Source organism: Mobula birostris, chromosome 19, assembly GCF_030028105.1.
Source record: "Mobula birostris isolate sMobBir1 chromosome 19, sMobBir1.hap1, whole genome shotgun sequence".
NCBI lineage: Eukaryota > Metazoa > Chordata > Chondrichthyes > Myliobatiformes > Myliobatidae > Mobula > Mobula birostris.
This window is the reverse complement of record NC_092388.1, coordinates 58,797,670-58,823,287: the sequence shown is the minus strand read 5'-3', so window position 1 is coordinate 58,823,287 and position 25,618 is coordinate 58,797,670. Positions and strand designations below refer to the sequence as shown.

The window sequence follows — 25,618 nt, the reverse complement described above, 5'->3', positions numbered from 1 at the left end:
AGTATGATATCACAGAAACACAAGACAGACCAAGACTAAAACTGACAAAAAACTACATAATTATAACATATAGTTACAACAGTGCCAAGCAATACCGTAATTTGATAAAGAGCAGACCATGAGCATGGTAAAAAAAAGTCTCAAAGTCCTGATAGCCCCATCATCTCACGCAGACGGTAGAAGGAAGAAAACCCTCCCTGCCATGAACCTCCAACACCACAAACTTGCTGATGCAGCACCCTGGAAGCACCTGACCACAGCCGACTCTGAGTCCATCCGAAAACTTCGAGCCTCCGACCAGCCCTCCAACACTGAGCACTGAGCACCATCTCTGCCAAGTGCTTTGACCCCAGCCCCGGCCGCCAAGCAACAGGCAAAGCCAAGGATTCAGGGCCTTCCCCAGTGGAGATTCTGGATCGCACAATTCGTATCCCCAGGTATAATAATGTGCTTCTCACATCCGCCTCCATCAAATCAGGATTGTGCACGGTATCCTACTTAACAAATAACAGATATTCATTACCGGAGTGGCCGCTGCACGCTGCTTCGCGCCACGATCTTGTCTTCATGTGGCCTCTTCTGGAAAACTGATGGCTACAAGGAGCAGAATACAAATAGTTCAAATGAGGCAGTGTTTCCAATGTTTCATCAGAAGCAACATCAACTGCGAGTCAAGTGCAGAATGATCAAGGAATCTCAGGGCCAGAGGGTGCCCTGAGCATAAGTATCCCTTGTTGTTTCTGGATATTTTTAGGGTGCCTGTTTAACTTACTTGCCATAAGATAAACCACACTACAAAGCTTACATTCAAGGAAAATAAATCTTCTTGAACCAGATGATTTGCTCGAGCAATTGAGAGTGTACTGACGGTATGACAGCTTACTTACTAATAGGAGGCATTGCTGTTCTGAACATCTTCATGTGTAATACACGTGTAAAGGCTACCAGCTATCTGTATCAAATGGAGGTGACCATAAGAATAGTTTGAGAAGGAAGATTCAGAATTTAAGAAACTGTAAATGTGCCTGAGATCTTTCTGCTATTTGAGATGAATGTTATATAGATACCTGGTTGACAGTCTTTAGTTGGAACCAATAATGTCGAAAGAATAACAGCAAGAAATTATGACTCTTTTCTCTTTCTTACAACCAGCTGCTTAACTGCAGTTTATACAGACCTTTCTTGGGAATCTCATATGTGGATGACAGGTGAAGAAATGTCTGATTAAGCTGCAATGCTGGTGTTGTTTAATATCAGATAGATAGATGGATAGATAGACATACTTTATTGATCCCGAGGGAAATTGGGTTTCGTTACAGTTGCACTAACCAAGAATAGAGTATAAATATAGCAATATAAAACCACAAATAATAATATGTAAATTATGCCCGATGGAAATAAGTCCAGGACCAGCCTATTGGCTCAGAGTGCCTGACCCTCCAAGGGAGGAGTTGTAAAGTTTGATGGCCACAGGGAGGAATGACTTCCTATGACGCTCGGTGTTGCATCTCAGTGGAATGAGTCTCTGGCTGAATGTACTCCTGTGCCCACCCAGTACATTATGTAATGGATGGGAGACATTGTCCAAGATGGCATGCAACTTGGACAGCATCCTCTTTTCAGACACCACCGTCAGAGAGTCCAGTTCCATCCCCACAACATCACTGGCCTTATGAATGAGTTTGCTGATTCTGTTGGTGTCTGCTACCCTCAGCCTACTGCCCCAGCACACAACAGCAAACATGTTAGCGCTGGCCATCACAGACTCGTAGAACATCCTCAGCATCATCCGACAGATGTTAAAGGACCTTAGTCTCCTCAGGAAATAGAGACGGCTCTGACCCTTCTTGTAGACAGCCTCATTGTTCTTTGACCAGTCCAGTTTATTGTCAATTCGTATCCCCAAGTATTTGTAATCCTCCACCATGTCCACACGGACCCCCTGGATGGAAACAGGGGTCACCAGTGCAGCCAAAAAGTTCTATTCAAAATGTTCAAAGGAACATCTAAACAAGCCTGATGCATTTTGGAAACAAGTCCTGTGGACTGATGAAGCAAAGGTATGTTTGGAGAAAAAAGGGTGCAGAATTTCATGAAAGGAACCCCTCTCCAACTGTTAAGCCCGGGGGTGGATCGATCATGCTTTGGGCTTGTGTTGCAGCCAGTGGCACGGGGAACATTTACTGGTAGAGGGAAGTATGAATTCAGTTAAATACCAGCAAATTCTGGAAGCAAACATCACACCGTATGTAAAAAAAACCAAAGCTTCTACAACAGGATAATGAACACACCTCAAAAACCACAATGGACTACCTCAAGAGGTGCAAGCTGAAGGTTTTGCAGTGGTCTGCACAGTCCCCAGACCTAAACATCATCAAGGATCTGTGGATAGACCTCAAAAGAGCAGTGCATGCAAGACGGCCCAAGAATCTTACAGAACTAGAAGCCTTTTGCAAGGAAGAATGGGCGAAAATCCCCCAAACGAGAATTGAAAGACTCTTAGCTGGTTACAAAAAGCGTTTACAAGCTGTGATATTTGCCAAAGGGGGTGTTACTACATACTGACCATGCAGGGTGCCCAAACTTTTGCTTCAGGTCCTTTTCCTTTTTTGTTATTTTGAAAATGTAAAAGATGGAAATAAAAAAAGTAATCTTGCTTAAAATATTAAAGAAATGTGTCATCTTGAACTTTATGCCTTTTGGAAATCAGGTCATCTTTTACTCGCTTAATTATTCACAGTAACAGAAATTTTGACCAGGGTGCCCAAACTTTTGCATACTACTCTGAGTTAATGTTTTTATTAAAAAGAACTGTTGCTGAGTCAATCGACATCAATGATCGATATTTCTCTCTGGCAAAATAAGTGAACTAATTGTCCAAATATCACACAGAAGCATTTGGAATTGTGCTGAAATAGGACACCAATTCACAAAGCTGCTGAGTTTACACAGTGAATCTGGTCTTTCAAATCTGAAAATGTGCCTACATGGTATCTACATACTGTCAGTTAAAAAAGGGAAAACTGTAAATCTTGGAATAAGTAATCAGTTCATCACAGAACTGTGCAGAGTTCATCTGACTAGACTAGAAACAAAATAGATAAAATAAGTAGTCTGTACCTTCTGAATGTATTTGCACCCAGTAGATTGGTTAAGTGCAGCTCATGTCTGCGGATGAACTCATGATTATTTCTCTATCTAGGACAGAAAAGATCAGCCACTGCTATAGGATTACCTATCGCCACATGGAACGAACGCTGACCCAAGAGGAGGTGTGCACCATTCATCAAGCCATTGAGAAAGAAACCGTGGAGAAACTGGGAGTAGAAGGCAGATTTTAAATCAGGAGAACAATGGAATGTTTCTAAATTTACCTGTCAATCTTTTTGTGCAGAAGAAAAGTATGAATTATGAAAACATTGTAATTAAGACAAAACTGGATTTCAGTAAAGTGGAATACTTTGGATGAATATGGCATATCTTCATGTATTTGAAAGAATAACTTGCACTGTAAAACAGGAAAGTTTTCTCTGAGAGTTTATGCTGTACTCCATGTTAATTGGCTCCAAAGAGCTGAACTGCATCAACAAAGTACAGGGGGCGTCATACATTTAGTATGATGGAGTATACCTTTGAACTCCTCACCTTGGGTTGATTCTTAACAATACATGTTTGATTCTGTCCTGGACAGAACTGATAGTTTCCTGAATGAAATGAAAATAAATGCAGACATCTGTGTGGTGACCATATATTGAAGCATATGATGGAACTAAGATATAGTCCTTCATGAATCTCCATAACTAAATCATTTCATTGGGTAGTAGGCATTAATTTCATTAGTGACTCACCTAATCCCTTGCCATCACTGATGAAGGGTCAGCATAAAAACTGAACAGCACAAACAACTGAAATTGGGGTTACTACTGATGTTCTCATAGGTGACAGTGCACTTAAAATTGAAGTGCCAATGGCTTACACAGGCAGAATTTGCTAGTGCACCCAGGAAGGTTTCTGGAGATAATATGTAGATAGTCCAACTAGGGATTGGTCTGTTCTGGACCTTAGATTAGGGAATGATCCTGGCCAGGTGATTGAAGGTTCATTTGGGGTGTATATGGGAATGGTGACCATAATTCTATAAGTTTTAATATACTGTAGATTTGGATAAAGATGAGATTGGCCCTTGGGTAAAAGCGCTAAATTAGGGGAAGGCTAATTGCAGCAGTATTAGGCAGGATCTAAAGAAAGTAGACCAACTTTTGGAGGGTAAATCTACATCTAATATATAAGAGTCATTAAAGGCTAATTGATTAAAGTTCATGGCGAGAATGTTCTTGTGAGAATGAAAATAAGGATGGCAAGCTTCAGGAACATTGGATGACGCAAACATTTCCAAGTTTTGTCAAAAAGTTAAAGGAAATGTAAGGTTTACAAAGCTGAAATCTGACAAGGTCCTTGAGAAATATAGAGGAAGCAGGAAAGAACTTAATGAAGAAATTAGGAAAGCTAAAATGGGCTATGAAATGCTCTTGTCAAATTGAATTATGAGGAATCTCTAAGTATTTTATACATTAATACATTACAGATGGGTGGAATTTGTTGGGTGCACCCAGGAGGGTTCCTGGAGATGATATGTAGATAGTCCAACTAGGGACTGGTCTGTACTAGAGCTAAGATTAGAGAATGATCCTGGCCAGGTGACTGAGGATTCATTAAGGCATTTGACAAGGTTCCTGATGGTAGGATGCTCCAGAAGGTTAAGTCATATGTGATCCGCCTTGGGTTGGTAGATAGGATTCAAAATTGGCTTGGTCATGGAAGATACAGAAGATAGGGTATCGTGGTAGAGGGCTGTTTTTCTGATTGGGGGTCTGTAAAGATCAGAGCTAGATATGTGATGTTTTTTAAAGCTTAATAATTTGGATAAAAGTGTAGGTGGCCTGATTGGTAAGTTTGTGGATGACATGAAAATCGGTGGAGTCATGAATAGCAAGGAAATTCGTTAAGTGATTTTGACCAGTTGGAAGTTAGGGCAGCGTAGATGATAACTTAAAAACTGCATCCTTTGTTGACAGAAATACAACCTGCTGATAAAATATCCTTAATTAGATAAAATTCAGGACCCACACATTCAGTGAAGTAGAAACGTATCAAGGAAAAACACCTAGACATTATTGAGATATGTTGTACTGATGGTGGGTGAGGACCCCAAAACTTTGTGTGCAATAGAAAAGACCTTGCACTGTAAGCACACAAATCCTTCTTATAATGGAGCTACCAGAGGAAATTCAGTAGGTCATAGAGACAGAGTGCGCTGATAGGGAATGCAGAGGAGGGAGACTTGTAAGAGATAGGCAGAATCTGGTGTTGTCCTAGGTAGGAAGAGCAAATGGTGGAACAGGGCCTCAGAGGTTGGAATGGGCCATTAGGTAGACACACCATTGACCGGTGACTTGAATTAAAGATTGACTACTAATACATCTGGGGGTGAGGTGAGGTGACCAAAGGGCATTCTCAGTGAAACGGGGTATCTGAGTGTGAAAGGTGAAAGTAAACCTTAAAAGGAACTACCATTAGGATTCATAGACCTTAAAAGAGCCATGGATTTGATAAGGCTTTTGAGTCTAACTTCTTTAAATTCAGGTAGCAACAGAACTCCCCTGTATCGAAAAAGTCTGGGTTGCCTTTGTGGTTTGTATGTGGAAGTACTTTATGCTTGAGTCATGTCAAAATATACTTTGCATGCATGGATGCCTTCCAGCCATAAGCACAGCATGCGCCATGGATTTAGAACAAAATTGTGCTCAGTGAGAATTATATGTGGGGTGTGTGTTGGGATTTTAATTGTTTCCTTGCATAGCTTCTCCGTGGATTGTCACCTTATCGTGGTGGAGAAGCTTGTGTGGTCCTGAGATCCCAAGAGCGATGCCGTCTGGAGCTATGCTTCTGGTAGGGTCACCCATGGCGGTAAGGTCGAGGGTGAGGTCCCTGACAAAGAACAATCCAACCAAGACCTCAGTGGTGGAACAGGCAGATGGAGTTACTTCAAAGTCAACACCTGTGAAGGAGGATGAAGGCTGCAACAAATCCATCAGCTCCAATCGTCATGGTTTCCATGCCATTGGAATCAGTTGGTTGATTTGTGAAGTATCGTGTGCTTCTTGGAGTGCAACATCAAGTACACATTAAACAAATACATGCACAGGCATCTTCGCTCTGTGGACCACTTCTTCAGAACGAAGACAATCATCTTCGACCTCGAGGGATAGCCATGATGATGCATAGCACAGAAAAGGCTGTACCAATGTGAAGCTTTCTGTCCAGAAAAACTTTGTGTATCTTTCTGCTTATTTCAATCTCTCCATTTTTTTCTCATGAATGTGTGATGATTACGAGTTTGATTTGGTGCTCAAATCTACCATCTCCTCTTGACTCATTGAGAAAGTGACTGTTACAGGGCCATCAGATCACTTTGGTGTCAAATGCTGCTGTGCCTCTTAAAAGGTATTCCATCCAAAGGGAGAAGACAGTATAATATGCAATTTTACTTCCATGTATCACAGATATGCATATTCATTGAAGGTCTTTAATCTAATACCATCAGGAGTATAGATCTCATTCATATTATAATGAAATAACTACTACATGACTATCCCAGAAATAAGAAATTATTTAAATTTAAATCTAAAATTCATTATAGAAGCTAAATTCAAGACAAAATGGGACATCTGTTTCATAATTCCCCTTAGAATTCCTGAAAGCCAACAAACTGCTGGGTTGTGTGAACGTTGTCCTGTTGGCCATTGACTGGAAGAGGATAGAAAATTCTAAATGAACCAATTTTGTATTATACTTTTGAAAATGTGTCTTCAGAGTCATTGAATCACAGAAAGAAGACATGCAAGCTATCAAATCCCTAACTTTACTGACAACAGGAATTCTGCAGATGCTGGAAATTCAAGCAACACACATCAAAGTTGCTGGTGAACGCAGCAGGCTGCCTGGCCTGCTGCGTTCACCAGCAACTTTGATGTGTGTTGCCTAACTTTACTGATCCCATTTACCAACTTCTCTCAAATGTTGTGAGAATACCTGCCTCCACCACCCCTTCAGTCCTTGTGCTCTAAGTTCCAACCACCCTCTGGGTGAAAGAGTCTTTAGATCCCCTCTAAACCACCTATCTTTTTCCCTTTCTTGACTTAGCTGCCTGAGGGGGAATGTTTCCTACTACCTATTTATTGAAGCACCTCATAAGTTTGAATATCTCTTAGAAGTACTCCTTCAGCCTCTGTAGTTCCAAGGAAAAAAGTCCAGCCTATCTAATATCTGTATCTAAAATATTCCATCCCTCAGGCATTATCTTGTCAAATCTCCTATACACTTTCTACATACAAGCCTATCCTTCAATTGGTGGCAATCAGAACTGTACTCCACGGTCTTGCTATGGATTAACCAAACCATTACAAAGATTACTGTAACCTCCCTGCTCTTAGATTCTGTTACTTGGTAAATGAAGCCAGGTATCCCAGTATTCTTTCAACTATCCTTTCCAGGACATCAGAGATGTCCTCCTTCTTCAAAGAACAGGATTGCTTTCCTCTACCATTGATGATGCCCTCCATTTCTCCATCCACACTCACCCTATTGCCCTGCCACCTTAATAGGGATAGTTTCTCTTGTCCTTACCAACCACCCCGTGAGCCTCCACATCTAACACATCATTCTCCACAATGTTTGCCACCTGCAAATGAATCCTACCACCAAAAATATCGTTACTTCCCTCTCTCCGCTTTCTGCAGGCTTGCTGCCTCCATAATTCCCTTATCCAGTCATCCTTCCCCACTAATCTCCCTCCTGGCACTTATCCCTACCATCAGCCCAAGTGCTACACCTGCCCATTCACCTCCTCCCTCACCTACATCCAGGGCGCCAAACGGTCTTTCCAAGTGAGCGAACACTTCAGCTGAGAATCTGCTGATGTCTATTGCGTCAGTGCTCCCAATGAAGCCTCCTGTACATCAGTGAGACCCGTCATAAATTGGTGAACTGCTTCATCAAGCACCTCTGCTCCTTCCGCCAAAAGTGGAACCTCCTTGTGGCCGGACACTTTAATTCTGATTCCCATTCCCATTCCGACATGCCAGTCCTTAACCTCCTCTTGTGCCACAATGAGACGATCCTCAGGATGGAGGAACAACACTTTATATTCCATCTGGGTAGCCTCCAACCTGATGGCATCAATATCGATTTCTCTTTCTGGTTAAAAAAAAATATCTCTCCCTCTCATCATCTCCTATTCCCCACTCTGGCCTCTTTTCATCTGCTTCCCTTTCTCCTATGGTCTGTTCTCCTCTCCTATCAGATTCCTTCCTCTCCAGCCCTTTACCTTTCCCACCTACCTGGCTTCACTTATTACCTTCTAGATATCCTCCTTCCCCTCCCCCCCCCCGCCTCTTTATTCTGGCGTCTTCCGTTTCCTTTCCAGTCCTGAAAGTGGGTCTCAGCCTGAAACATCGACTGTTTATTCATTTCCCTTGATGTTCCCAGGCCTGCCGAGTTCCAGCATTTTGTGTGTGTTGCTTTGGATTTCCAGTATCTACAGACTTTCTTGTGTTTACAGGTATCCCAATCGTCGTCTTCACCATTTTGTCTACCTGTGATGCCACATACAGAGATCCTTGGACTAAAGCTTCTGTGCTCCTCAATACTTGCTGATATTCTACTATAGATTCAGTATGAATAAGACTAGCCTGAATCTCACTGAAGCAACTTTATTGCATCAATATCAGGCTTGTCAGTAAAAGAGGCCTGATATCAAGATTGCCCTTTAAGATCTAGATCTAATTTCTGTACACCATTTCCCACATATCTATCAACTCTCCTGTAACTAAAGTTGTTGTCTGACCTCTGTCTGACAACTTGCGGCTTTGTGCCAATTTGAGCCATTTGATTGAATAAGATGGATCAGCCAACTTACCTGGACATTTTTACTAGTCAAATCCTCCAGGGAAATTGCTCAAAATGATTACAGATTCTATGTGTGAAATTAAAAAATAAGATGAATAGAACTCATGACCAAGGTTAATCTGCAGCAGAGTGAAAGAGTGAGTCAAATAAGGTGTTATGAAACATTACAAAGAAAATTCTTGCAGATGCTTTTCCTTCAGTGAGAGTTGTCAATGTAAATTAAAGGAAGAGGTATATTGTATTTTACCATCTTTTCCAGGATGTAACATTTTTAATTCTATTTTTCCTTTCAGCTGAATTCCATCCGTTTCTCAACATTTTTTAAGGAAGAATCAGTATTCCAGGGATATTCTGAACTTACTGTTGTTGTGGTGGATATATGATCTGATTTTAAATAACAGGCATAAAAGTATCTTCAGGATATTGATGTGATGTTTTTATCTTTGTCTTTAATAAAGGCTTTTAGAAGTTGTGCCTAGAGGATATTTTATTCAGTTATTATTTAAATGCAATAAGCAGTTGTTAAATAGTTAGAGTCATAGCAAAATACAGCACAGAAACAGGCCATTCAGCCCATCTCATCTGTGCCAAGCCATTTAACCTGCCTACTCCCATCAACCTGCACCAGGACCATAGCCCTCCATACCCCTACTATCCACATACGTATCCAAACTTCTCTTAAACATTGAATCACGCACCACTTGCACAGTCAGTTCGCTCTCTACTTTCATGATCCACTGTGTGAATAAGTTTCCCCTCGTGTTCTCCTTAAAATTTTCAACTTTTATCCGTAACACATGACTTCCAGTTGTAGTCCTACCCAACTTCAGTGGAAAAAGCATGCTTGCATTTACCCTATCTATACCCCTCATAGTTTTGTATACCTGTATCAAATCTCCTCTCAATCTTCTACATTCTAAAGAATACAGTCCTTACCTAATCTAACTTTCTGCTTAACTCAGGCAACATCCTTGTAAAATTTCTCTGTAGTCTTTCGACCTTGTTTACATCTTTTCTGTAGGTAGGTGTCAAAAACTGCACCCAATACTCCAAATTAGGCCTCACCAACGACTTATACAACTTAAACATTACATCCCATCTCCCCTGTACTCAGTTCTTTGATTTATGAAAGCCAGTATGCCAAAAGCTTCTTTACGATCCTCTCTACCTATGATACCACTTTCAATAAATTCAGGACCTGTATACCCAGATCCCTTTGTTCCTCCACACTCCTCAGTGCCCTTGTAAAAACGCCATCCCCTTTTCTCAATTCCTCCGTCTCCACTGCATCTGCTGTCGGTATGAGGTTTTTCATTCTAGAATAAAGGAGATGTCCTCCTTTCTAAAAGAAAGGAGCTTCCCATCCCCCATCATCAATGCTACCCTCAACTTTATCTCTTCCATTTCACACATGTCCGCTCTTACCTCATCCTTCTGCCACCCTACCAGGGATAGGGTTCCTCTTGTCCTCACCTACCACCCCACCAGCCTCCATGTCCAGCGTATAATCCTCCGAAACTTCTGCCACCTCCAATGGGATCCCACCGTCAAGCACATCTTTCCTTCTCCCCACTTTCTGCTTTCCCCAGAGATCACTCCCTACGTGACTCCCTTGTCCATTTGTTCTTCCCCACTGATCTCCCTCCTGCACTTATCCCTGCAAGCGGAACAATGCTACACCTGTGTACTCCTTGAAGACTGAGCAAAGAAACACTTCATGACAATTTTTATTGTAACAGGTATCAGTATTTTTTAAATATTCTGACATCACAGCAATGCTGGGAGCACTCAGCAGCTCAAGTAGCAACATTTAGGAAAGAAGGGGTAAGTCATATAAGGAACTTTGCAATATTACAAAAGAAATTTCTTATCTTTTTCCTTCCATGAGAACTGTCAATGTAAATAAAAGAATAAGGGATGATAGTTGTGGGAGCCTTGCATATGTTTTCTATCTGCGTTGTATTCTGAGTTGTATGATTATTATGGTAGCTAATCATGTGAGTGGAGATGTACTAATAACCATGGGAATAAGTCACATATTCATGCTTTATTCTGGTTAATTTTAAAGCTGGGGGCCGCCAGGTGTGATATCGTTTGTTGACCACTTAATTACATGTGAAATTATTTACCTCTGTTTAACTTCGCTTGTCTAATATCATTAATTTTAGTTCCATTAGTTTCATCACTTTAACATTGCATATTTTGCCAGTTACTTATAAAGGATCAAATGAATTTGAACATAATGATTGGATTGGATCAGAAGGTGCATCATACAGACTAACTCCCTGTGCTTGGTGTTCTAACTATACCATTGGTTTGTTCGCTTAACCACTATACAGTATTGGTTTTTAGCAAGTCTTTTTCTCCAGGAAGAATATTACTTTTAATTCTTTTACCTCTTCCTTGAATTCTCAGCATCTTTTTTAAGGACCCTTCAGCAGAACAGAAAAGCTGAAGAAACAGGCATGCCAACTTTCAGAAGTGGGTGGACAGAAAAGGTGGGCAGAAAGTATTTGATCTCCAACCAATAGTGGACTTCAAAGTAAATGCAAGAAATGCTTCTTTAGGCAGGCCAGGCAGCAACTTTGGAAAGGAAAGCACATAGCATTTCGGGTCTGATACCCTTCTTCATGGTCATTCTTTCCATCCCTCAAGCAACATCTTTTCAAAAGTTATTTTGTAGGATGTGGATGTCAATAGCAGGGCTCACATTTCTTGCCCATCCCTAGCTCTTCTTGAGAAGGTGGTGTTGAGTCACCTTGTTTGCACAATGCTGTTGGGAAGGGAGTTCCAGGATTGCACTATACCGTTCATAAAGAAATGGTGATGTAGGTCAGTCAGGACAGTGGAGGGGAACCTACAGGTGACAGAGTTCCTCAGTGTTCACTGCCTTTGGATTCCTGATGGCAGTGACTGTGGGTTTTGGAGATGTTATTGGAATATCCTGGACAAGTGACTGCAGAGTATTTTGTCAACAGTACAACTTGCAGTCGAGGTTAATTAATGTGAGTTCAACTGCTGAGTGTGCTGGCAGAGGGGAACAGGTTTATCCTCTGATTGAAGAGGAAATAGAGGACACTTGGCCCCTAATTTTAAATCATGGTGTAGAAGAATGGGAATGCCCATATTGATGATGAGCCGATGAAGAGGGGATAGAGTTGGAAGTGGGAAGTGACCAGACCAGGAAGAAAGGATGGAGTCAAGGTAGGAGGCAGGAGGTTTGGTAAGCAAGAGTAGGCTGAAACAGTGAGCCTTCCTGGATAGTTTGACATGCAAATTTAAGTAGGAGGTTGAAGCAGGCATGGGGAATAAAGAAAAAATCTCCTGGAGAATTGAGGTCATTGACATTTTGAGAGACAACAGCCTGATGCATAGTGGGGTTATCATATCCAAGGGATTTTCATTTAGATCTATCCAATATAGAACAATAGTGGATGCACTTTACACAATGTATGATGTAAGTGTTAAAATAGTGAACTAATACAAGGGCTATGTAATGATTACTTCTGACAATGCTGTCATGGACAAACATATTACCATCAGGTAGATTGGTGAAGATAGGTTTGTCTTTTGTGTTGTTTCACCTGCTATCTGCTGAAGATCTGACTGGAAATTGTGTCCTTTGGGACTCAGCTACCTTAGTCAATGATGAAGCTACTGAATCACTCTTACACAAGAAAGCAGGTAGTAGTAAACCACTCAGCCTGTCAAGCCTTTCCCACCATTCAATATAATATCTGATCTCTGCTGGCTTCAACTCCTGTGCCAGTTCCCCTATAATCCCTCAATCTTTCAAAAAAATATCATGCATCTTAAGTAGTTCCAATCATCTAACCTCCAGAACTCCCAGGAGAAGAGAATTCCAGAGATCATCACTCTGAGAGAAGACATTTCTATGTACCCTAGTTTTAAAATATCAAAACTTTATCTCGTAATTGCAACCCCTGTTTCAGTTCTATCTGCTGCTGATAACATCTGCACATCTACCCTATTATGCCTTATCAGGATCTGACATAGGACTCTGCAGTCAATATACCATTGCATTGTCCACTCTGGATGGCTTGCACCTTTGGTGGGACCAGATGTACTCGGTATTTATGATGGAGAAACACACACAAAATGCTGGAGGTCCAACATTTTGTGTGTGTTGTTCGGATTCCTCCAGCATTTTGTGTGTGTTCTTCGGATTTCTCCAACAATTTTTTTAAATTACATTATGAAGACACGCAGTCCTCTTTTATTGTCAATTAGTAATGCATGCGTTAAGAAATGATACAATATTTCCTCCAGTGTGATATCACAAAGCACAGGACAGATCAAGACTGAAAAAAGCTAACAAAACCACATAATTAGAACATATAGTTACAACAGTGCAACAATACGATAACTTGATGAAGTCCATGAGCACAGCAAAAGTTCAAAGTCACTCAAATGTCCCACATCTTACGCAGACAGGAGAAGGAAGAAAAACTCTCCCTGCCATACCCGACCACGGTCCGACACTGAGTCATCCGAAAACTTCGAGCTCTATTCAGCTCTCTGACACCAACTACTGAGCGCCATCTCTATCTGAACAAATTGACCACCATCTCGGTCGCCAACAGCAGGCAAAGCCGGGGATTTTGAGGCCTTCCCTCCAAAAGATGCCCAACCGCGCAGTAATGGCAGCAGCGAACGAGTGTTTCAGAAATTTTTTCAGATGTTCCTTTGTGCTTTCACGTCCAGCTCCATGAAATCAGAATTGTCCGGGGCCCCTATTTAATGGATACGATATCATGTTTCACTGGAGGGCTGCGCACGCGTGTGTTTTGTGTGTGTTGTTCGGATTTCCAACATTTTGTGCATGTTGTTTGGATTGCTCCAGCATTTTGTGTGTGTTGTTCGGATTCCTCCAGCATTTTCTGTGTGTTAGACCATAAGACCATAAGATAAAGGAGCAGAAGTAGGCCATTCGGCCCATCGAGTCTGCTCCGCCATTTTATCATGAGCTGATCCATTTTATCCTATTTAGTCCCACTGCCCCGCCTTCTCACCATAACCTTTGATGCCATGGCTACTCAGATACCTATCAATCTCTGCCTTAAATACACCCAATGACTTGGCCTCCACTGCTGCCCGTGGCAACGAATTCCATAGATTCACCATCCTCTGACTAAAAAAATTTTTTCGCATTTCTGTTCTGAAAGGGCGCCCTTCAATCCTGAAGTCATGCCCTCTCGTACTAGACTCCCCCATCATGGGAAACAACTTTGCCACATCCACTCTGTCCATGCCTTTTAACATTCGAAATGTTTCTATGAGGTCTCCCCTCATTCTTCTAAACTCCAAGGAATACAGTCCAAGAGCGGACAAACGTTCCTCATATGTTAACCCTCTCATTCCCGGAATCATTCTAGTGAATCTTCTCTGTACCCTCTCCAATGTCAGCACATCCTTTCTTAAATAAGGAGACCAAAACTGCCCACAGTACTCCAAGTGAGGTCTCACCAGCGCTTTATAGAGCCTCAACATCACATCTCTGCTCCTATACTCTATTCCTCTAGAAATGAATGCAAACATTGCATTCGCCTTCTTCACTACCGACTCAACCTGGAGGTTAACTTTAAGGGAATCCTGTACAAGGACTCCCAAGTCCCGTTGCATCTCAGAACTTTGAATTCTTTCCCCATTTAAATAATAGTCTGCCCATTTATTTTTTCTGCCAAAGTGCATAACCATACACTTTCCAACATTGTACTTCATTTGCCACTTCTCTGCCCATTCTTCCAATCTATCCAAGTCTCTCTGCAGACTCTCTGTTTCCTCAGCACTACCAGCCCCTCCAGCTATCTTCGTATCGTCAGCAAACTTAGCCACAAAGCCATCTATTCCATAATCCAAATCGTTGATGTACAATGTAAAAAGAAGCGGCCCCAACACTGATCCCTGTGGAACACCACTAGTAACCGGCAGTCAACCAGAATAGGATCCCTTTATTCCCACTCTGTTTCCTGCCAATCAGCCAACGCTCAATCCACGTATGTAACTTTCCTGTAATTCCATGGGCTCTTATCATGTTAAGTAGCCTCATGTGTGGCCTCTATTTAACGGATATGATATCAAGTTTCACCCAAGGGCTGCGCACGCATGTGTTTTGCGTGTGATGTTCGGATTTCCAGCATTTTGTGTGTGTTGTTCGGATTTCCAGCATTTTGTGCATGTTGTTCGGATTTCCATCATTTTTTTTCTGTTGTTCGGATTCCTCCAGCATTTTGTGTGTGTTATTCGGATTTCCAGCATTTTGTGTGTGTCATGTTTGGATTCCTCCAGCACTTTGTGTGTGTTATTCGGATTTCCAGCATTTTGTGTGTGTCATGTTTGGATTCCTCCAGCATTTTGTGTGTATTCTTCGGATTCTCCAGCACTTTGTGTGTGTTGTTCCAATTTGCAGCATTTTGTGTGTGTTGTTCGTATTCCTCCAGCATATTTTGTGTGTTGTTCGGAATCCCAGCATTCTGTGTATGTTGTTCATAATCCTCCATAATTTTGTGTGTGTTTTTCATATTCCTCCAGCATTTTCTGTGTGTTGTTCGGTTTCCTCCAGCATTTTGTATGTGTTCGGACTTCCTGCATTTGGTGTGTGTTGTTCTGATTCCTAGCATTTTGTGTGTGTTGTTCGGATTCCTCCAGCATTTTGTGTGTGTTGTTCAGATTCCTCCAGCATTTTGTGTGTGTTGTTCGGATTTCCATCATTTTTTTTCTGTTATTCGGATTCCTCCAGCATTTTGTGTGCGTTATTCGGATTTCCAGCATTTTGTTTGTGTCATATTTGGATTCCTCCGGTATTTTGTGTGTATTATTTGGATTCTCTCACATTTTGTGTGTGTTGTTCGTATTCCCAGCATTCTGTGTATGTTGTTCGTAATCCTCCATCATTTTGTGTGTGTTTTTCATATTCCTCCAGCATTGTGTGTGTGTTGTTCGGTTTCCCAGTATTTTGTGTGTGCTGTTCGGATACCTCCAGTATTTTGTGTTTGTTGTTCTGATTGCCAGCAGTTTGTGTGTGTTGTTCGGATTCCTCCAGCATTTTGTGTTTGGTGTTCGGATTTCTCCAGCATTTTGTGTGTGTTTTTCGGATTCCCACCATTTTGTGTGTGTCGTTTGGATTCCTCAAGCATTTTGTGTGTGTTGTTTGGATTTCTCCAGCAAGTTTTTAAAATTATATTTTGAAGACATGCAGTCCTCTTTTATTGTCATTTAGTAATGCATGCATTAAGAAATGATACAATATTTCCTCCGGTGTGATATCACAAAACACAGCACAGATCAAGACTGAAAAAAGCTAACAAAACCACATAATTATAACATATAGTTACAGCAGTGCAACAATACGATAACTTGATGAAGTCCATGAGCACAGTAAAAGTTCAAAGTCACTGAAATGTCCCACATCTCACGCAGACGGGACAAGGTAGAAAAACTCTCCCTGCCATATCCGACCATGGTCCGACACTGAGTCATTCGAAAACTTCGAGCTCTGATCAGCTCTCCGACACCAACTACTGAGCACTATCACTATCTGAACGATTCGACCTCCATCTCGGTCACCAACAGCAGGCAAAGCCAGGGATTTGGAGGCCTTCCCTCCAAAAGGTTTTTGTCCACACAGTAACGACAGCAGGGAACGAGCATCTCAGAAATTTTTTCAGTTGTTTCTTTGTGCTTTCATGTCCCACTCCATGAAATCAGAATTGTCCAGGGCCCATATGTAACGGATACGATATCATGTTTCACTGGAGGGCTGCGCACGCGTGTGTTTTGTGTGTGTTGTTCGGATTCCTCCAGCATTTCCTGTGTGTTGTCGGATTCCTCCAGCATTTTGTGTGTGTTGTTTGTATTCTCCAGCATTTTGTGTGTGTTGTTCGGATTTCCAGCATTTTGTGTGTGTTGTTCAGATTCCTCCAGCATTTTGTGTGTGTTGTTCGGATTTCCATCATTTTTTTTCTGTTGTTCGGAATCCTCCAGCATTTTGTGTGTGTTATTCAGATTTCCAGCATTTTGTTTGTGTCATGTTTGGATTCCTCCAGCATTTTGTGTGTATTGTTTGGATTCTCTGGCATTTTGTGTGTGTTGTTCGTATTCCCAGAATTCTGTGTATGTTGTTCGTAATCCTCCATCATTTTGTATGTGTTTTTCATATTTCTCCAGCATTGTGGGTGTGTTGTTCGGTTTCCCAGTATTTTGTGTGTGTTGTTCGGATACCTCCAGTATTTTGTGTTTGTTGTTCTGATTGCCAGCAGTTTGTGTGTGTTGTTCGTATTCCTCCAGCATTTTGTGTTTGGTATTCGGATTTCTCCAGCATTGTGTGTGTGTTGTTCGGTTTTCCAGTATTTTGTGTGTGTTGTTCGGATACCTCCAGTATTCAGTGTTTGTTGTTCTGATTCCCAGCATTTTGTGTGTGTTGTTCGGATTCCTCTAGCATTTTTTGTGTGGTGTTCGGATTTCTCCAGCATTTTGTGAGTGTTGTTCGGATTTCCATAATTTTTTTTCTCATGTACGGATACTTCCAGCATTTTGTGTGTGTTGTTCGGATTTCCCCAGCATTTTCTGTGTGTTGTCGGATTCCTCCAGCATTTTGTGTGTGTTGTTCGTATTTTCCAGCATTTTGTGTGTGTTGTTCGGATTTCCAGCATTTTGTGTGTGTTGTTCAGATTCCTCCAGCATTTTGTGTGTGTTGTTCGGATTTCCAGCATTTTGTTTGTGTCATGTCTGGATTCCTCCAGCATTTTGTGTGTATTGTTTGGATTCTCTCGCATTTTGTGTGTGTTGTTCGTATTCCCAGCATTCTGTTTATGTTGTTCATAATCCTCCATCATTTTGTGTGTGTTTTTCATATTCCTCCAGCATTGTGTGTGTGTTGTTCGGTTTCCCAGTATTTTGTGTGTGTTGTTCGGATACCTCCGGTATTTTGTGTTTGTTGTTCTGATTGCCAGCAGTTTGTGTGTGTTGTTCGGATTCCTCCAGCATTTTGTGTTTGGTGTTCGGATTTCTCCAGCATTTTGTGTGTGTTTTTCGGATTCCCACCATTTTGCGTGTGTCGTTTGGATTCCTCAAGCATTTTGTGTGTGTTGTTCGGATTCCTCAAGCATTTTGTTTGTGTTGTTCGGATTTCTCCAGCAAGTTTTTAAAATTATATTTTGAAGACATGCAGTCCTCTTTTATTGTCATTTAGTAATGCATGCATTAAGAAATGATACAATATTTCCTCCGGTGTGATATCACAAAACACAGCACAGATCAAGACTGAAAAAAGATAACAAAACCACATAATTATAACATATAGTTACAGCAGTGCAACAATATGATAACTTGATGAAGTCCATGAGCACAGTAAAAGTTCAAAGTCACTCAAATATCCCACATCTCACGCAGACGGGAGAAGGTAGAAAAGCTCTCCCTGCCATACCCGACCACGGTCCGACACTGAGTCATCCGAAAACTTCGAGCTCTGATCAGCTCTCCGACACCAACTACTGAGCACTATCACTATCTGAACGATTCGACCTCCATCTCGGTCACCAACAGCAGGCAAAGCCAGGGATTTGGAGGCCTTCCCGCCAAAAGATTTTTGTCCACACAGTAACGACAGCAGGGAACGAGCATCTCAGAAATTTTTTCAGTTGTTTCTTTGTTCTTTCATGTCCAACTCCATGAAATCAGAATTGTCCAGGGCCCATATGTAACGGATACGATATCATGTTTCACCGGAGGACTGCGCACGCGTCTGTTTTGTGTGTGTTGTTCAGATTCTTTCAGCATTTTCTGTGTGTTGTTCGGAATCCTCCAGCATTTTCTGTGTGTTGTTCGGATTCCTCCAGCATTTTGTGTGTGTTGTTCGGATTCTCCAGCATTTTGTGTGTCTTGTTCAGATTTTTCCAGCATTTTGTGTGTGTTGTTCGTATTTCCATCATTTTTTTTCTGTTGTTCGGATTCCTCCAGCATTTTGTGTGTGTTATTCAGATTTCCATCATTTTGTGTGTGTTGTTCAGATTTCCATCATTTTTTTTCTGTTGTTCATAATCCTCCAGCATTTTGTGTGTGTTTTTCGTATTCCTCCAGCACTCTGTGTGTGTTGTTCGGTTTCACAGTATTTTGTGTGTGTTGTTCTGATACCTCCAGTATTTTGTGTGTGTTTTTCGGATTCCAAGCATTTTCTGTGTGTTGTTCGTATTCCTCCACCATTATGTTTATGTTGTTCGGATTTCCATCATTTTTTTTCTCTTGTACGGATTCCTGCAGCATTTTGTGTGTGTTGTTCGTATTCCCAGCATGCTGTGTATGTTGTTCGTAATCCTCCATCATTTTGTGTGTGTTTTTCATATTCCTCCAGTATTGTGTGTGTGTTGTTCGGTTTCCCAGTACTTTGTGTGTGTTGTTCGGATACCTCCAGTATTTTGTGTTTGGTGTTCGGATTTCTCCAGCATTTTGCGTGTGTTTTTCGGATTCCAAGCATTTTCTGTGTGTTGTTCGTATTCCTCCAGCATTTTCTGTGTGTTGTTCGGTTTCCTCCAGCATTTTGTATGTGTTCGGACTTCCTGCATTTGGTGTGTGTTGTTCTGATACCTAGCATTTTGTGTGTGTTGTTCGGATTCCTCCAGCATTTTGTGTGCGGTGTCCGGATTCCTCCAGCATTTTGTGTCTCTTTTTTGGATTTCCTACATTTTGTGTGTGCTGTTCGTATTCCTCCAGCATTTTGTGTGTGTTGTTTGTATTCCTCCAGCATATTCTGTGTGTTGTTCAGAATCCCAGCATTCTGTGTTTGTTGTTCATAATCCTCCAGCATTTTGTGTGTGTTTTTCGTATTCCTCCAGCATTCTGTGTGTGTTGTTCGGTTTCCCAGCATTTTCTGTGTGTTGTTCGGATTCCTCCAGCATTTGGTGTGTGTTGTTTGTACTCCTCCAGCATATTCTGTGTGTTGTTCGGAATCCCAGCATTCTGTGTAGGTTGTTCATAAGCCTCCAGCATTTTGTGTGCGTTTTGCGTATTCCTCCAGCAATTTTTTAAAATTACATTCTGAAGACACGCAGTCCTCTTTTATTGTCATTTAGTAATGCATGCATTAAGAAATGATACAATATTTCCTCCGGTGTGATATCACAAAACACAGGACGGATCAAGACTGAAAAAAGATAACAAAAGCACATAATTATAACATATAGTTACAACAGTGCAACAATACCATAACTTGATGAAGTCCATGAGCACAGCAAAAGTTCAAAGTCACTCAAATTTCCCACATCTCACGCAGACGGGAGAAGGAAGAACAACTCCCCCTGCCATACCCGACCACGGTCCGACACTGAGTCATCCGAAAACTTCGAGCTCTGATCAGCTCTCCGACACCAACTACTGAGCGCCATCTCTATCTGAACGAATCGACCACCATCTCGGTCGCAGGAAAAGCCGGGGATTTGGAGGCCGTCCCTCCAAAAGATGCCCGACCGCGCAGTAACGGCAGCAGCGAACGAGTATTTCAGAAATTTTTTCAGATGTTCCTTCGTGCTTTCACGACCAACTCCACGAAATCAGAATTGTCCAGGGCCCATATGTAACGGATACGATATCATGTTTCACCGGAGGGCTGCGCACGCGTGTGTTTTGTGTGTGTTGTTCGGATTTCCAACATTTTGTGTGTGTTGTTCGGATTCTTCCAGCATTTTCTGTGTGTTGTTCGGATTCCTCCAGCATTTTGTGTGTGTTGTTCGGATTCCTCCAGCATTTTCTGTGTGTTGTTCGGATTCCTCCAGCATTTTGTGTGTGTTGTTCAGATTTCCAGCATTTTGTGTGTGCTGTTCAGATTTCCATCATTTTTTTTCTGTTGTTCGGATTCCTCCAGCATTTTGTGTGTGTTATTCAGATTTCCAGGATTTTGTGTGTGTCATGTTTGGATTCCTCCAGCATTTTGTGTGTATTGTTCGGATTCTCCAGCATTTTGTGTGTGTTGTTCGGATTCCTGCAGTATTTTGTGTGTGTTGTTCGTATTCCTGCAGCATATTCTGTGTGTTGTTCGGAATCCCAGCATTCTGTGTATGTTGTTCATAATCGTCCAGCATTTTGTGTGTGTTTATCGTATTCCTCCAGCACTCTGTGTGTGTTGTTCGGTTTCCCAGTATTTTGTGTGTGTTGTTTGGATACCTCCAGTATTTTGAGTTTGTTGTTCTGATTCCCAGCATTTTGTGTGTGTTGTTCGGATACCTGCAGCATTTTTTGTGTGGTGTTCGGATTTCTCCAGCATTTTGTGAGTGTTGTTCAGATTTCCATCATTTTTTTTCTCATGTATGGATGCCTCCAACATTTTGTGTGTGTTATTCAGATTCCCAGCATTTTGTGTGTGTTGTTCGGATTCCTCAAGCATTTTGTGTGTTGTTCGGATTTCTCCAGCATTTTGTGTGTGTTGTTAGGATTTCTCCAGCATTTTGTGTGTGTTGTTCGTATTCCCAGCATTCTGTGTATGTTGTTCATAATCCTTCATCATTTTGTGTGTGTTTTTCATATTCCTCCAGCATTGTGTGTCTGTTGTCAGTTTCCCAGTATTTTGTGTGTGTTGTTCGGATACCTCCAGTATTTTGTGTTTATTGTTCTGATTCCCAGCAGTTTGTGTGTGTTGTTCGGATTCCTCCAGCATTTTCTGTTTGGTGTTCGGATTTCTCCGCAATTTTGTGTGTGTTTTTCGGAATCCAAGCATTTTGTGTGTGTTGTTCGTATTCCTCCAACAATTTCTGTGTCTGTTCTTCGGATTTCCTACATTTTGTGTGTGTTGTTCGTATTCCTCCAGCATTTTCTGTGTGTTGTTCGTATTCCTCCAGCATATTCTGTGTGTTGTTCGGAATCCCAGCATTCTGTGTGTTGTTCAGAATCCCAGCATTCTGTGTATGTTGTTCATAATCCTCCAGCATTTTGTGTGTGTTTTTCGTATTCCTCCAGCACTCTGTGTTTGTTGTTTTCATTCCCAGCATTTTGTGTGTGTTGTTCGGATTCCTGCAGCATTTTTTGTGTGGTGTTCGGATTTCTTCAGCATTTTGTGAGTGTTGTTCAGATTTCCATCATCTTTTTCCTCATGTACGGATACCTCCAGCATTTTGTGTGTGTTATTCGGATTCCCAGCATTTTGTGTGTGTTGTTCGGATTCCTCCAGGATTTTCTGTGTGTTGTTGGATTCCTCCAGCATTTTGTGTGTGCTGTTCGTATTCTCCAGCATTTTGTGTGTGTTGTTCGGATTTCCAGCATTTTGTGTGTGTTGTTCAGATTCCTCCAGCATTTTGTGTGTGTTGTTCGGATTTCCATCATTTTTTTTCTGTTATTTGGATTCCTCCAGCATTTTGTGTGTATTGTTTGGATGCTCTCGCAATTTGTGTGTGTTGTTCGTATTCCCAGCATTCTGTGTATGTTCGTAATCCTCCATCATTTTGTGTGTTTTTCATATTCCTCCAGCATTGTGTGTGTGTTGTTCGGATTCCTCCAGCATTTTGTGTTTGGTATTCGGATTTCTCCAGCATTTTGTGTGTGTTTTTCGGATTCCAAGCATTTTCTGTGAGTTGATCGTATTCCTCCAGCATTTTCTGTGTGTTGTTTGGTTTCCTCCAGCATCTTGTATGTGTTCGGACTTCCTGCATTTGGTGTGTGTTGTTCTGATTCCTAGCATTTTGTGTGTGTTGTTCGGATTCCTCCAGCATTTTGTGTGCGGTGCTCGGATTCCTCCAGCATTTTGTGTTTGTGGCTCAGATTTCCAGCATTTTGTGTCTGTTCTTCAGATTTCCTACATTTTGTGTGTGTTGTTCGTATTCCTCCAGCATATTCTGTGTGTTGTTCGGAATCCCAGCATTCTGTGTATGTTGTTCATATTTCTCCAGCATTGTCTGTGTGTTGTTCGGTTTTCCCGTATTTTGTGTGTGTTGTTCGGATACCTCCAGTATTTTGTGTTTGTTGTTCTGATTGCCAGCAGTTTGTGTGTGTTGTTCGGATTCCTCCAGCATTTTGTGTTTGGTGTTCGAATTTCTCCAGCATTTTGTGTGTGTTTTTCGGATTCCAAGCATTTTCTGTGTGTTGATCGTATTCCTCCAGCATTTTCTGTGTGTTGTTCGGTTTCCTCTAGCATTTTGTATGTGTTCGGACTTCCTGCATCTGGTGTGTGTTGTTCTGATTCCTAGCATTTTGTGTGTGTTTTTCTGTATCCTAGCATTTTGTGTGTGTTGTTCGGATTCCTCCAGCATTTTGTGTGCAGTGCTCGGATTCCTCCAGCATTTTGTGTGTGTGGCTCAGATTTCCAGCATTTTGCGTCTGTTCTTTGGATTTCCTATATTTTGTGTGTGTTGTTCGTATTCCTCCAGCATTTTGTGTGTGTTGTTCGTATTCCTCCAGCATATTCTGTGTGTTGTTCAGAATCCCAGCATTCTGTGTCTGTTGTTCATAATCCTCCAGCATTTTGTGTGTGTTTTTCGTATTCCTCCAGCACTCCCTGTGTGTTGTTCGGCTTCCCAGTATTTTCTGTGTGTTGTTCGGATACTTCCAGTATTTTGTGTTTGTTGTTTTCATTCCCAGCATTTTGTGTGTGTTGTTCGGATTCCTGCAGCATTTTTTGTGTGGTGTTCGGATTTCTCCAGCATTTTGTGAGCGTTGTTCAGATTTCCATCATTTTTTTTCTCATATACGGATACCTCCAGCATTTTGTGTGTGTTATTCGGATTCCCAGCATTTTGTGTGTGTTGTTCGGATTCCTCCAGCAGTTTCTGTGTGTTGTTGGATTCCTCCAGCATTTTGTGTGTGTTGTTCGGATTTACAGCATTTTGTGTGTTTTGTTCAGATTCCTCCAGCATTTTTGTGTGTTGTTCGGATTTCCATCATTTTTTTTTCTGTTATTCGGATTCCTCCAGCATCTTGTGTGTGTTATTCGGATTTCCAGCATTCTGTGTGTGTCATGTTTGGATTCCTCCGGCATTTTGTGTGTATTGTTTGGATTCTCTCGCATTTTGTGTGTGTGGTTCATATTCCCAGCATTCTGTGTATGTTGTTCGTAATCCTCCATCATTTTGTGTGTGTTTTTCATATTCCTCCAGCATTGTGTGTGTGTTGTTTGGTTTCCCAGTATTTTGTGTGTGTTGTTCGGATACCTCCAGTATTTTGTGTTTGGTGTTCGGATTTCTCCAGCATTTTGTGTGTGTTTTTCGGATTCCAAGCATTTTCTGTGTGTTGTTCGGATTCCTCCAGCATTTTGTGTTTGGTGTTCGGATTTCTCCAGCATTTTGTGTGTGTTTTTCGGATTCCAAGCATTTTCCGTGAGTTGATCGTATTCCTCCAACATTTTCTGTGTGTTGTTCGGTTTCCTCCAGCATTTTGTATGTGTTCGGACTTCCTGCATTTGGTGTGTGTTGTTCTGATTCCTAACATTTTGTGTGTGTTTTTCTGATTCCTAGCATTTTGTGTGTGTTGTTCGGATTCCTCAAGCATTTTCTGTGTGTTGTTCGGATTCCTCCAGCATTTTGTTTGTGTTGTTCGGATTTCTCCAGCAAGTTTTTAAAATTATATTTTGAAGACATGCAGTCCTCTTTTATTGTCATTTAGTAATGCATGCATTAAGAAATGATACAATATTTCCTCCGGTGTGATATCACAAAACACAGGACGGATCAAGACTGAAAAAAGATAACAAAAGCACATAATTATAACATATAGTTACAACAGTGCAACAATACCATAACTTGATGAAGTCCATGAGCACAGCAAAAGTTCAAAGTCACTCAAATTTCCCACGTCTCACGCAGACGGGAGAAGGAAGAACAACTCTCCCTGCCATACCCGACCACGGTCCGACACTGAGTCATCCGAAAACTTCGAGCTCTGATCAGCTCTCCGACACCAACTACTGAGCGCCATCTCTATCTGAACGAATCGACCACCATCTCGGTCGCAGGAAAAGCCGGGGATTTGGAGGCCGTCCCTCCAAAAGATGCCCGACCGCGCAGTAACGGCAGCAGCGAACGAGTATTTCAGAAATTTTTTCAGATGTTCCTTCGTGCTTACACGACCAACTCCACGAAATCAGAATTGTCCAGGGCCCATATGTAACGGATACGATATCATGTTTCACCGGAGGGCTGCGCACGCGTGTGTTTTGTGTGTGTTGTTCGGATTTCCAACATTTTGTGTGTGTTGCTCGGATTCTTCCAGCATTTTCTGTGTGTTGTTCGGATTCCTCCAGCATTTTGTGTATGTTGTTCGGATTCCTCCAGCATTTTCTGTGTGTTGTTCGGATTCCTCCAGCATTTTGTGCGTGTTGTTTGGATTCTCCAGCAGTTTGTGTGTGTTGTTCGGATTTCCAGCATTTTGTGTGTGTTGTTCAGATTCCTCCAGCATTTTGTGCGTGTTGTTTGGATTCTCCAGCAGTTTGTGTGTGTTGTTCGGATTTCCAGCATTTTGTGTGTTTTGTTCAGATTCCTCCAGCATTTTGTGTGTGTTGTTCGGATTTCCATCATTTTTTTTCTGTTGTTCGGATTCCTCCAGCAAGTTTTTAAAATTATATTTTGAAGACATGCAGTCCTCTTTTATTGTCATTTAGTAATGCATGCATTAAGAAATGATACAATATTTCCTCCGGTGTGATATCACAAAACACAGG

At 41.6% G+C, this 25,618-nt stretch overlaps 1 protein-coding gene across 2 annotated transcripts in view; it reads left to right on the top strand.

The window, feature by feature from the left end:
* The window catches only part of fars2 (phenylalanyl-tRNA synthetase 2, mitochondrial), a 425,604-nt gene extending 418,645 nt beyond the window's left edge, over window positions 1-6,959 (top strand). Inside the window, exon 8 of one of the 2 annotated variants that reach the window (XM_072283671.1) lies at window positions 3,203-6,959. In XM_072283671.1, coding sequence (XP_072139772.1) covers window positions 3,203-3,341 — 139 coding nt within the window. In that variant the 3' untranslated portion in view covers window positions 3,342-6,959. The remainder of the gene's footprint in view (window positions 1-3,202) is intronic. The other variant, XM_072283673.1, reaches the window with a different exon arrangement.
* The last annotated feature ends 18,659 nt before the right edge of the window (window positions 6,960-25,618 follow it).